Here is a 12336-nt window from a genome sequence, read left to right on the forward strand (position 1 = left end):
TCAGTTTGGCCGGACGGCCAGCTCTAGGAAGGGTTCTGGTCGTCCCAAACGTCTTCCATTTGAGGATTATGGAGGCCACTGTGCTCTTAGGAACCTTAGGTGCAGCAGAAATTTTTTTGTAACCTTGGCCAGATCTGTGCCTTGCCACAATTCTGTCTCTGAGCTCTTCAGGCAGTTCCTTTGACCTCATGATTCTCATTTGCTCTGACATGCACTGTGAGCTGTAAGGTCTTATATAGACAGGTGTGTGGCTTTCCTAATCAAGTCCAATCAGTATAATCAAACACAGCTGGACTCAAATGAAGGTGTAGAACCATCTCAAGGATGATCAGAAGAAATAGACAGCACCTGAGTTAAATATGAGTGTCACGGCAAAGGGTCTGAATACTTATGACCATGTGATATTTCAGTTTTTCTTTTTTAATAAATTTGCAAAAATTTCTACATTTCTGTTTTTTTCTGTCAAGATGGGGTGCTGAGTGTACATTACTGAGAAATAAAATGAACTTTTTTGATTTTTGGAAAATGGCTGCAATGAAACAAAGAGTGAAAAATTTAAAGGGGTCTGAATACTTTCCGTACCGACTGTACATCCTGGCACTCTGATTCTGTACAGTATATGTATAATGAAAAGGGTTTCTATCTAGAATGTTTTTGTTAATGGAGTTTTTAACTTCAAAAGGCTTTCACCTCATTTCCTCCTGCGCTGAATGAAATACAGTATTATTCTCTGTGCAGGCGCTGTTATGCCTGTGGAGAAGATAGTTATGCTGGCATATTTCACTGTGCATTAAGCATTATCTATGTAGCTTGTGTCATAGCTGCAAACATTTCTACTAAAACATTTAAAATGTGTTTTTTTATATATACATGATACATGTTTTATTTGTCAGAACACTGAAACATAGCATAGCATTAACTCACAAAATACTGTAAGAGGCAGACAGAAATTCTAATACTCATATACAGCAATGCTGACACTAATCCAGCTCGAATTGTGATGATAAAACACATTTCAGTCCTCTTAAGTATTTTTTTTTGTTTTTACATATCAGCTTGTACACTTAGTCCTCAAAAAAAATTTAAGAGTGTCAGATATCCTGATTCAGAGGACCCATCTAGATCTCAACAGGTTCTGCTTGTATCCCAAGTGACATATCCCCCTTGATATGAAAGTTCTGTTTTGGTTCAGCTCTCCTTTTTTTCCTTTTAGCTATAGTAAAAATATATCCAAGGGTTGGTGCAGCTGTTTAGGCTGGCCAGCAACATGATGATGGCAAACACTGGACCTGTAAGAGAAAGAGACAAAGAAATGTGTAAACAAACAACAACAAAGAAAATTCTGAGGTATAATTGGACACTAGTTTGACCCAGTTTGAAGCAAACTCTCAAATGTCTTACTAATTAATAATATACACGTGAGCCTACACACCACAGTGACAGAAACAATACAATGTTACAAGCATCTTTGGTCCACAAAGGATGCGGACCTCCTATCATTTGGACAAACCTTGAGTAGGCGCAGTGCTTGGACTCCATGCAGACCATAACTGGACAACAAAGAATGGGCTCCAACACACTGTGTATGTCATTATAATAACAAATGTCATTTCCACAGTCTTCAGCATCGCGTTGGACACCCCCTTCCTGCTTGCGCGCCCTGCCTGCAGCGCCTTTCTCTTCATGTTGAAGTAGATTGTTGTGCATATTCTTATTTGGCAATAGAGCAAAATGACGGCGGGAAGGGCATACACAGACAGAGTGATCCAGCTGATGTACATCCGGCTCCCCCACGGTTCAATAAATGTCGCCCAGCAGTCGTACTGGTTCTCTTCCACCTCCCGGAGAGAGAAGATGAATAGCTGGGGAGAGCTGAAGGCGAGAGAGATCAGCCACACTGCGCCTATGGAGAGATATCTCCTAAATGAACCCTTTAAGAAGGAAACCATCGGCTTACAAACCGCATGGTACCGATCTATGGTCATAGCCACTATCATATACGTGGAGGCGAACATCCCAACCACCTGCAAGTACTTTACGCACCGGCACAGGAAGTCTGTGCCTCGGAACCTGTGCGTAATTTCAATGAGAAACTGCGGTAGGACTTGGAAAAAGGCGACCACCAGATCTGCCAAACACAAGTGCGAGAGGAACAGCTGGGTCCTCGTGTTTCTTTTTCTCTTCTTCCAAAGTGTGCCTAGGAAGAAAAGATTACCACATGTTGCGAGCGCAAAAACCAAACCCAAAATCCCAGCTCTGATGAGCGCAAACTGTTCGTACACCTCTCCATCCTCATCTGCTGGCTTTTTAGAGCTGTTGTAATCCATTTAAGCGCGAGTTCCTGATGCTTCCTGTATGTCCCGTGACTTCAGGGTTCAATTAACATTTTCTATAAGTTGGAATATTGCAATGTTGGCGCAGAGACATTTCGACATGTTCCTGGTTTGCCGCGTGCAAGTGACTATGGTGGTAGTTAGAAGGGAAAGCCGTTGCATTGAATGGGTGAAGTGGGTCAGTCTACTGCGTGGCGGGTGAATGTCAATGCCAGGCTTATACGACGCACAAACAATTAAATAAGAATAAAATTTATTGAAGCATCTTTCTTTACTGTATCAATTTAGAGATTTTCAAGTAAAAGTCACGCATTTTTACCTTAAGATGGCTTCTAGTCTGAAACATGAGGTGCCGTAAAAACACATTACTCCATCATTTCTGGCAATGACTGATCATATTTGAGTTCAGGACAACTATGACTACATATAAAGCATTTTTACTGGATCAATGAGAATTTCCAAAGCAAAAGTTCCACATTTGGACCATGAAATGACTTCGTTTGTGAAAGTTGAGGTGTTGTAAAAACGCACTGCTCCATAATTTCACGTAGGACAGACTTACTTTCATATTAATTATAATAAAACTGAAAGAACACTGAATCAATATGAAGTTTCGTATATACAGAATTATATAGTCGGCCCCTTTAAAGCTAACGGAAATCCCCCAAAGAAACACGTTCAGATTTCAAAGTAGAGGTTGGTGTGGGGTTTCCTTTCGTTTCCATTGAAAGGAGAGCCAACTGATGGGATTCCATTAATACAATTAACCCACACAACTGCCCCCTCCCCAATTTCAACGCTAATAAGCAATTAAGCAGGTCCATAAGTAGCTCAGGACACTGAGGCTGGTAAAACTAGTAGCCTGTTCTTAGACTACTAGGAACTACTCTTACTGTGTAGCCTAGTTTTTAAGTAATGTGGGATAAAACCCATTTCTTCCATATGTGAAGACCCCTGGAGTCATTGGACGTCTTACGCTACTTGCACAAATACTATGAATTAGCCTACTTTCACTCAAAACTACTTTTTACTGTCGTGTTTTGAATCAAAGTGTTTCTGTGAATTGGACAGCCAGTATGCGGTGTGAGGGGGATGAGGAGTGGTGGCGCTGTCCGTGGTGCTGAAGTAGCAGACTGATTTGTTGCGCCTTTTTTCTCTCAATCCAGCCCTCCTGTCAGTATCGTCTGGGCTCTATAATATTCTCTAAAGCATATACTACACATACTCAAATCTAGACGATACTGTAGCCCATATGGGCCACTGAATAGTGTCACCGTGATGATTCAAGTTCGACGTGTAGTCGCGAGACGATCATAGACACACATATTTTACTACAACTTTACTGTTGAAATAGTTTTTGTTATAGATGTTTGCTGTAAATTGGAGCAGGTCCCATGACCTCTATAGTGTGTTTTGAAAACTAAAGATGGTAAATGTCTGCATCCAGTAAACAGTTTGGCCTATACACAACGCATGTATTTAGCATAAAAGCAGTTCTATTAAATCGAAATTACAGTCGCAATTATATTATCAAGAATTGGGTTAGACCTAGGCCTATATGATAATCCTTCAGTCTTAATTTAAAGTAGGCTAGCCATTCAGAAGCGGATTGTGTGGATGTGGGTCTCTTAGTCTAGAGATCACGCAGTTACATTTTTTCTCAAGTAACAATATCAATATTGATTGCTGAGCGGTTAGAGAGAACCGTTGTACCTAAAAACTAGTTCACTTTGGACATTGTTCACATGCAGCAATTTGCATTGGATGTCTCAAATCCTAACCAGCTTAGTAGATAGCCTCCAAGATGTTCTGACCTTTTTGGAATCATTGAATCCAGCATGAATTCCCAGCTCAGCTGAGCATGGTGCAGGGAAACACCAGATTTGTGTTTAGAAAGAAATGTATAATTGAGATTATTTACTGGATAATAATATACATCATAATGTATTAGTTGATTTTTATTTCACGTTAATAATATGACTCTGCAAACTAACTTAAGTTCAAGGGCATCACTTTGTGTGTGACGAAACACTTAGTCCATGAGACATGATAATGCACAATATTGGAGTCATAAGAACAAGATAAGATACTCCAATGCTATTTAGAAGAAATATTCATTGATGAAATAGTCTATTCGATTGGGAGGACTAGGGGTTTCTCCCCCAGAACATTGTGAGCATTAACCTCTTAATATCCTGCATTCTAGAGACATTTTCTGCACCAATTTATGGTGGAAATGTCTTTATTTAAATGAAGGGAAACAAAATTAATGTGGCTGGTGACAAATCAGAATATAAAAATATTATAAAATATATCTGAGAAGCACTTGCATTGATTTGAATCATGGTGAAAAACAAAAGATTACAGAGAAGTATACTTGACTGATATTATTGTGGATAATTATAGTAATTGCACCAGGAGTTGCCATAAAAGCTCTGACATTTAGATTGTAGAGACAGAGAAAGAAAAATCAGTAAAATATCATCCTCAACTGAATACAGCCGTCTTAGTGTCACCACTTTACCGAGTGTGTGGCCAATCACATCCAAAGGCATGCACATTTCTTGCTTCCTTGTTTTTAGATATAACCTGGAAATCAAAAGGCAGGGTGTTAATAGTCTTAGACTGATCAATTAAGAATGAGCAAAGCCTTTCAGGTGGCCGTTGGATAAGTGAGATCAGATCATCAGAGTCTATAGCGAGAGAAAATCAGCCAAGAAAGTTGAACATTGATGACAAGAAATCTTGTTAAACATTGAGTCAACCAAACATGACGACTGAAATATGAGTTGAAGGCTGTCAAGCAACACAAATAACATTTAGCCTATATTTACAGCAGAAGTTACAGCATGAGATATGAATTAAAGGGATGTTCATGTTATTTAGTGTTGCACTTTTGTAAGATTTTAGTAGACGTGTAAAAATGGTTGTTCAAATTCGAAGCAGCAGAGGCCGAGTTATCCTGACTTTTATCCTTTCATTACACTTATCATAATGCATCTCAACTCCTTTACAGCACCACTCTTTACATCTACTGTACAAAAGTAGTAGCATAATGGAGAGACCTGTCACAGGGGCTACCAGTATATGACAGGAACAGTACAATCACCATGTTGAAGCACTGACAACAAAGGGCAAAACTATAGTGCTGTCACCATTTCATCCATGAAAATTGAAAGATAATCTCGGTGTTCATAAGTTAAAATAAAATGTGGAATGGGCGTGAAGCAGAAAAAGATGATAATGTTGTTATTCATGCAGCCTCTATTATTTTCTCTTGTTCTCTGCCGCAAGTGAACAGAAGCTGTTTGTCCCATTTTACCTTAAAGAGCTGCAGGTTACTGTCGTTTGGAGTCTTCCAAAGCAATAGAAATGGCGCAAATGCTATTGTGATTTTCTTTTCGTTCACACCATTGTGCCTATGCCTCTACAATACATACAAAAACTATATATTTATTGTATTTCCTGCACACATACCATTAACATTATTATTCGTTATAATAACCCCACTGTGATACTGTTAGACCTTTTCAGACTTTTTCAGGCATGTATCACTGCAAAAAGTAAGCTCTCAAACACAAGGGGGAAAAGCATTAAAATGGGGGAAATATTACTTAAAATAAGCAAAATTATCTGCCAACATAACAAGAATATTTCACTTGCTACTTAAGGTAAAGTGAAATTCTCTAACATAAAAGCGGCCTGGTAAGAAGAAATATCTTGTCAGACAAAAAACAAGTATATTTTGCCTTCAATTAAGATAATCTTACTTAGATTTTAGTTTTTGCAGTGGAACAATTGTGCCTCTCAAAAGAAGTGATTTTCAACTAAAGTTTTTGTAAATGCACCTCCACATGTACAGAATTAACCTTTACCAGGGCAGCCTGGAACTGTCAGCTGGAATAAAATATTATTATCTTTTAGCCATTGTTACATAGACATACCAACCCATGGCTCTGAGAGCACTGCAAATACCATGAAAACCAGACCCACACAAGCTAGGTGTAGTTCTACCACAACTTTTCCTGGCTTTGATTTGCAGAGAACAATAGTGTTTAATTAAACTTGTACATTGCCATGTCACCCCACTAAATTTTCCGGCATTATGAACACTTGGGAGTAATTGACAAGTATGTGTGTGTGTGTTTTTGTTCATTGAGAAAAAGACAGAGTTGGTTTCAGTTAATTGTGCATTGCATTGGGTACAGCTTACATGGATTTCATCAACTCTGATATATTTCCTTTTAAAGAAGCATTTTCAACATCAGATCTTAACCTTTCTATGCATCACAGTCCACTACCCAATCAAACAGACATTTGGCTTCTCTCAGTTGAAGAAGTTTAGTTGCATTGAATCATTGATTACTTTAAGCCAAATACAACTGAAAGCATGTAATAATGTCTAATGACTAACAGCATGATCAGGGATAATTTAACACTACTTCTTTTATAATATTGTAATGCATTGGTGTTACTACTAACTTGAATTTCACTACTGGATTAAATGGTGCTTTCTATGATGATGAAATACCTACAATACAGCTTAGTTATGGCTATAGTGCCAGTACCAGTCAATGCATTGCAATGTTTGGAATTCTTTACACTGCATATACTGTACTGTGGATTCTTAGTAGTCTCTGTAAATTGTGACTGATCCTGATTTTTGCAGTAAAACTGTTATTTCAAAGATGTTTTGTCGACGTCTGGTGGCATAAATACAACATTGCACTGCAAACGGCCCAAAAATTCAGGGCCCTACGTCACCTCCTCTCTTCTTCCTGTTTATTATTTTTTTAACCAGCACCCTCTGCGTACAATCACCACAGTGAATGAAATACCTCGGCAACATATTTAACAGGCTTTGTTTCGCATGGTAAGAAGAAGACGACACTGTGCTTATTTTGTGACCTTGCGTAAAATTCGACCAACAATATAATATAAACAGCTAACGTCAGGCTAGCAGCGGCTAATGTTAACGTTTGTCAGTGTGCACGCTGCAGTTTTTCAGCTGTCTGCTTAGCAAGCTAACGTTAGCTTTTAATCAAACATTATGAGGGGTTTAGTCATTTTAACAGGTAATACGCTTATTATCTAAAGGAAATAGCCACATTGTCTTGAATACGTTTGATTTTGCTTTAGCGTAATAAAACTAGCTTAGCTAATATTAGTAAAATTCAAAGCCATCCTGTAGGATTTAATGTAACACATAGCAAGTTGCATGTAACTTGAGTTAGTGTTTTAGGAAGGATCCAGAACATGACTCCTTCTGGGTGGTTCGGCAGTGTCTGTTGTCAGTTGGTTGAGAGGTCAAACGCTCTACGGAGCAAAGTCTTGCTCTCAATAACGTCCGCCAGCCACTTCTCCTTGAACCTGGTCATGCCGGGTGTGTGAACCAGCCTGTTTGACTCTACTATGAAGTGCACCTCCACGGGCAGAGTTGGGGGTTTGACTTTAGAAATGTCCACGACGAAGTAGACGCCAGCTGTCCCCTGAATCGGCTTCCGCGGGGTCGAGGTACTAAAACGGGCCCGGTAGTGGTAGAATGTATGATGCTCCTCCTCGGTTGAGTAAAGGAAGTCCAGACTGTAAAGCCAGCAGGGCGGCATCTCCCAGGTTTTAATATACTCCCCAATCTGCCTTTTCCCCACTTCGATCGTAAAGTCTTTGCTAACAACCCAGTTAACGTTGCTCATGTTACAGTCAGCAGAGTTCTCCACCTTCTCCTCCCTGACAGTGGGGCGGTGTCTCCCCAGCAAAATTCTCTCAAGTTGAGCGGACTCTGCTGTGAAATTCAGATTCAGTGAACGTCGGTTCACCTCTTCCATCTTGTTTTTGTAATAAGGAACAGCATACAGGGCATCTGGGGAGAGGAGGGTTTGAGTAGTTATTTTGTAAAAGCTGTCTGTTTTTGTTGCTACAACAGTTTCCAAGGCTACCAGGATGGGTATGGTGTCAAGTGGAGCCCTCTGTTGGCCCACTTTCCATTTGCAGTGTAATATGTTGGCTCCTATAAAAAGCTGTTTAAATAGTTTGTGCTGTCTCTTTTTTTCCCCCAGGAAAAACTGAAACAAGCAGTAGAAATCCAGCATTGCTAATTTCCCTCCAAAATGGATTTTCTACTAAACCCACTGTAGTTAATGGCAGGCACTGTGCCAGAATGCTGCAGAATTGTGCACGTCATCCATTTGCCTGAGTAACTTCTCTGCTGTGGTTCCGACTGAGCCATCAGACGCATGTCGCGAATCAGGACCACACTCGACAGCGTCACCAAGGCAGTAGGGAGTACAGACCTCATCGCCAAGTTCTCCCGCCTCAAGCCTGGCAGCGCCATAGGCGACAGCACCCGTGTGGAAAAGGTTGTGGTCAAAGCCGAGACGGTAGCGTCCAATAACACAGCCTCACCACCTGAAACAACCATGAAAGACAGAGGAGAAGAAGGCGTAAGGAACACAGCAGAGGGAGAATCAGACAAGCAACGACAGGAAGTCACAGAAAAGCCTTTTGTTGCCACACCTAGTTTAGCTTCAGCCGCGCATGTGTCTGCACCAAGCCCTCCCTCGACTGTGGCAAAACAAACTATGCAGGTGTTTCACCCAGCTTCTCTGTCCACCAACATGGATGAGACTTACAAAACTCTGGCTCAGCACATCAATAGTTACTTTGGCTCCAGTGCACAAGAGGAAGGAGGCGACGACAGGCCTCCGCAGCAGCACAGAGGAGAGGGTGTTCCTGTTTCTGAGCCCATTAACACTGCTCCTCCTACAACTGGTGACCACATTCCTATTATGTCTCCTGTGGCGGAGGCTAAAAGTATTAAATCACCCACTACCTCTCCTCCCCTCCCTTCTCCATCTACATCAGAGAATGTCAGTCCTCCAGTAGGCACGCCCTCCTCTGACATCCCTGCAATTGCAGATGCATCTCAGCCCATCCCTGCACCTGGTACCTCCCCTAAAAAAGGCTTCACCCACTATCTTACCTACCCACGGCCCAGCGTTCAGGCGTTTGTCGGCAGCTACATTGCACCCCTGGTCCCCAAATTCAGGGGTGATTCAAAAAGTGTTGCAGCTGAAAAGGAAAGGTCTTCAGCGGTCACTGTGGAAGAGCCCACTGTGGACAAAGCAGGAGAGAAGAAAGAGAGTGAAGAGGAGAAAGCGGATAAAGTGAAGCAACAGCTGTTGATTCAAAGAGAGAAGGTAAGGTGCTTTTAAATGGCCCATGAGCATTTAATGCTGAGAGCAGTCTAAACACCAAAATGGCTAAACAATATCGGTGTTGTCAAAAGTTTGTAAATACTTTGAGCTTTTTGTTGCAATAATCTTATTATAATTATTTTTACTAGCTTATGCAGCCTATGTTTTCAATGATTTCACTTGGTTTGAGGAGAATTTAAATTATTGCTTTGTTAAATTTTAACATAGATCAAACAAACACCTTTAAAAAGGCTTATGGTTAAAATGTTAACAAAAAGGCATAGGAATTTTTTCAGTAAAATGTGTCAAAGGCCTGGTATTTATCAGATGATCCTGATGTTTCCGTCATGCAGATAATAGCTAGGGTGAGTGTAGACAACAGGACCCGAGCCCTGGTGAAAGGCCTGCAGAGAGTCACTGATGTCAAGCTCCTCACCAGTCGAGTGGAAGAGCTCAGCCACCACCTCCTGGAGTTCCCAGAAACACGAGGTGTAGCAATCAAGGTTAGTCTAAATTATAATTTTTTTTTTTACATACGCTGAAGCTTAATTTATTGTCAGATCCTCAAATGTTTTTGTAAGTGGGACATTTTAGCAGTCAGCATGTTTGTGACCTTTAGGAGAGTGTGCTGCCCTGCCTGCTGCGTTTGCGCCAGGCCAGAGACCTTCCTCTTCAGGCTGCTGTGAGAGAAGCGCTGGCCCTGGTTGGCTACACCGAACCAGTCAAAGGCAGAGGAATTCGGGTCCTGACCATAGACGGAGGTGGAACAAGGTAAAGCTATCCCACTGCTAATATTATTTTCATAAAAGAACTCCAATAATCTATTTCTTAGAAATATTACACATCATTCAATATGCCTTTACATTCTATGTTCTTATAAGCAGTGTATGAGCAGCAGCAACTGTCAATAAGGTCCGGCTGCGGATTGCAGCACCGCTCATGCGGTGCCCCTCGTTCAAGCCACGCCTCCTCGCGGTACAGTCTGTAATGATTGGCTGTAGCCGCAGCACCTTTGTGCATGGTCAGTTCTGCACATACGCATACTTACTCCTGCCCAATTTGTACCGTGAATGTGTGGACATTAGGGCTGAATGATTAATCGTTTTCAAATCAAAATTGTGATTTGAAAGAACGCGATGAGCTAATCGTGAAAGCGGGGATTAAAATGTAGGTTAATTATACAGCGCATCAGACCCGTTTTAAACAGTCACGCAGTTACAGATTCGTGCCGTTGTCATCCTTGTGTGACAGATCTGCTCGCCAATCACAAGCGCCATGCGCCTCCGTTACGGTCCTACTCACCAATCAGAGCAGACACAGGGCGAGTACAACAACAAACAAAACTAGTGGAAAACGTGTTAATGGTGCCAGTCGAACCGACGCAGGTAGCGGCTCTACCGCGGTTTTGTCCGGTGTCAGCTCACACTGAAGTGTTTCAGCAGCGGAGCGTTTAGCCTACGTTGTTGACATGTTGTTAATTTGTCAGTTTGTGTGCGTCAACTACGAAGAACAGCTCTGTGAGCCCCTTCCACTCCGCTCTCTGCAGGCTAACAACGTTACATAACCACATGTAGCATTTCAGAATAAAAGCGTTTTGCCTGTCTGATTTGGATCTTGCTTCTGGCTTCTTCAGTTGTCCTTGATTGTTGTGCTTTTTTAACTGTGTTTATTGTTGATGTACGATCGTGAATCTGCATACAGTATTTTATTTTGAAAACTGACCGGATTCTCTATGCAGTTCTGTGTCTGACTTGTTGCCTTGTTCATCTGGGACGAGTTCAATCTCGAAACGTTTTACACCGGTTTGCAACATTTTCGGATTGAACGACATGTTTCCTTGCAACTTTCTGCAACGAGCTCCGAGGTATGTTTTTTCCCGTTTGGTGGACGTGTCTCAGGCGTTACCCAATCAGCTGCGAAAAGTTTGTAAACACAACGGTGTTAAGAAGGCAGGAAAAGTCAGTGCGCTTGCATACATGGCAAGGTGTGAAGGGAACGGCCGTTTCCGTTGAAAAAATCATTTTGCTACGTTTTGTCTGCGCTGAACTCAGCCCTGCTCTGTGCTTGACGTGGCTTCTGTCAGAAATAGACTGGCAGTGAATATTGATCTTTAGCAAAACTTCAATAAAAAATTGCAAATTGAATCGTATATGCAATATCTGGCAGGAAAATTGCAATTACATTTTTTCCCCCAAATTGTTCAGCCCCAGTGGACATTGTAGTTGACAGAAGCCCGTGATTTAAAGAAAAACTATATTTACAATACAATATTATACAAATACACAGGGAATTGTAGCATTACCAAAAAGACTGAAATTATAATTAAATTCTCTTACTTAATTTGTTCTTATTTCCACACGCTAAATGTTGAAGTGATCTGTTTAGTATAAGTATAGTATAAATATAAGTATAATAAGCAATTCAAACTAGGGATGACAAGATTACGGTTTAATGGTAAACCATCTTGTGTCGGCAGAGTCTATTCATCCACTGCACCTGATAACACTTTACACAGTTTAGTCGAACAACCAGCATATCTAGAAACGCTACAGACTCCTCTGTATTTATGTCAGTTTTTGGGCTTATTGCACTTACTATCACTTCTAAAGACTTATTTGTTTTCATGTAATTGTCCACGGGGTCATTGTATTACCTATATAATATAAAATCTTTATAATGCACACTGATGATTTTCAAATGGTATTTGCTATCTATATATAGATAGATAGATAGATAGAGAGAGATATATATATATATATATATATATAGAGAGAGAGAGAGATAGATAGAGAGATATATATATATATATA

The 12336-nt window shown here is 40.8% G+C and overlaps 3 protein-coding genes across 6 annotated transcripts in view; 1 reads left to right on the forward strand and 2 right to left on the reverse strand.

Annotated features, from left to right (window-relative positions):
- Positions 1 to 1209: 1209 nt before the first annotated feature.
- avpr2l (arginine vasopressin receptor 2, like) lies at positions 1210 to 2327 on the reverse strand. Its single transcript, XM_046071811.1, has 2 exons — positions 1511 to 2327; positions 1210 to 1289 (listed from the first exon to the last, which is right to left on the reverse strand). Exons 1-2 carry the CDS (start codon positions 2325 to 2327, stop codon positions 1210 to 1212), a joined length of 897 nt encoding a protein of 298 aa, XP_045927767.1.
- A 4747-nt stretch (positions 2328 to 7074) lies between these two features.
- Positions 7075 to 12336, forward strand: part of pnpla8 (patatin-like phospholipase domain containing 8) — a 13299-nt gene continuing 8037 nt past the window's right edge. Inside the window, exons 1-4 of one of the 4 annotated variants that reach the window (XM_046071805.1) lie at positions 7075 to 7206; positions 8390 to 9529; positions 9880 to 10029; positions 10146 to 10297. In XM_046071805.1, the coding sequence (XP_045927761.1) occupies positions 8567 to 9529; positions 9880 to 10029; positions 10146 to 10297 (1265 nt within the window). In that variant the 5' untranslated portion in view covers positions 7075 to 7206; positions 8390 to 8566. Of the gene's footprint in view, positions 7207 to 7289; positions 7409 to 7659; positions 7848 to 8256; positions 8278 to 8389; positions 9530 to 9879; positions 10030 to 10145; positions 10298 to 12336 lie in introns of those variants that run through there. The other 3 variants (XM_046071808.1, XM_046071807.1, XM_046071809.1) reach the window with 3 other exon arrangements.
- Positions 7502 to 8250, reverse strand: akap14 (A-kinase anchoring protein 14). Its single transcript, XM_046071812.1, has one exon. It carries the CDS (start codon positions 8156 to 8158, stop codon positions 7625 to 7627), a length of 534 nt encoding a protein of 177 aa, XP_045927768.1. The 5' UTR covers positions 8159 to 8250; the 3' UTR covers positions 7502 to 7624.

This window comes from Micropterus dolomieu, linkage group LG16 (assembly GCF_021292245.1).
Source record: "Micropterus dolomieu isolate WLL.071019.BEF.003 ecotype Adirondacks linkage group LG16, ASM2129224v1, whole genome shotgun sequence".
Taxonomy (NCBI): Eukaryota; Metazoa; Chordata; class Actinopteri; order Centrarchiformes; family Centrarchidae; genus Micropterus; species Micropterus dolomieu.

Excerpts from the sequence above, each read along its gene's own strand:
- akap14 (XM_046071812.1), bottom strand. The coding sequence starts at position 8,158 with ATGGAAGAGGTGAACCGACGTTCACTGAATCTGAATTTCACAGCAGAG.
- avpr2l (XM_046071811.1), bottom strand. The coding sequence starts at position 2,327 with ATGGATTACAACAGCTCTAAAAAGCCAGCAGATGAGGATGGAGAGGTG. Across the intron at positions 1,290-1,510 it reads AAGCACTGCGCCTACTCAAG|GTCCAGTGTTTGCCATCATC; the intron begins GTTTGTCCAAAT and ends TTTCTCTTACAG.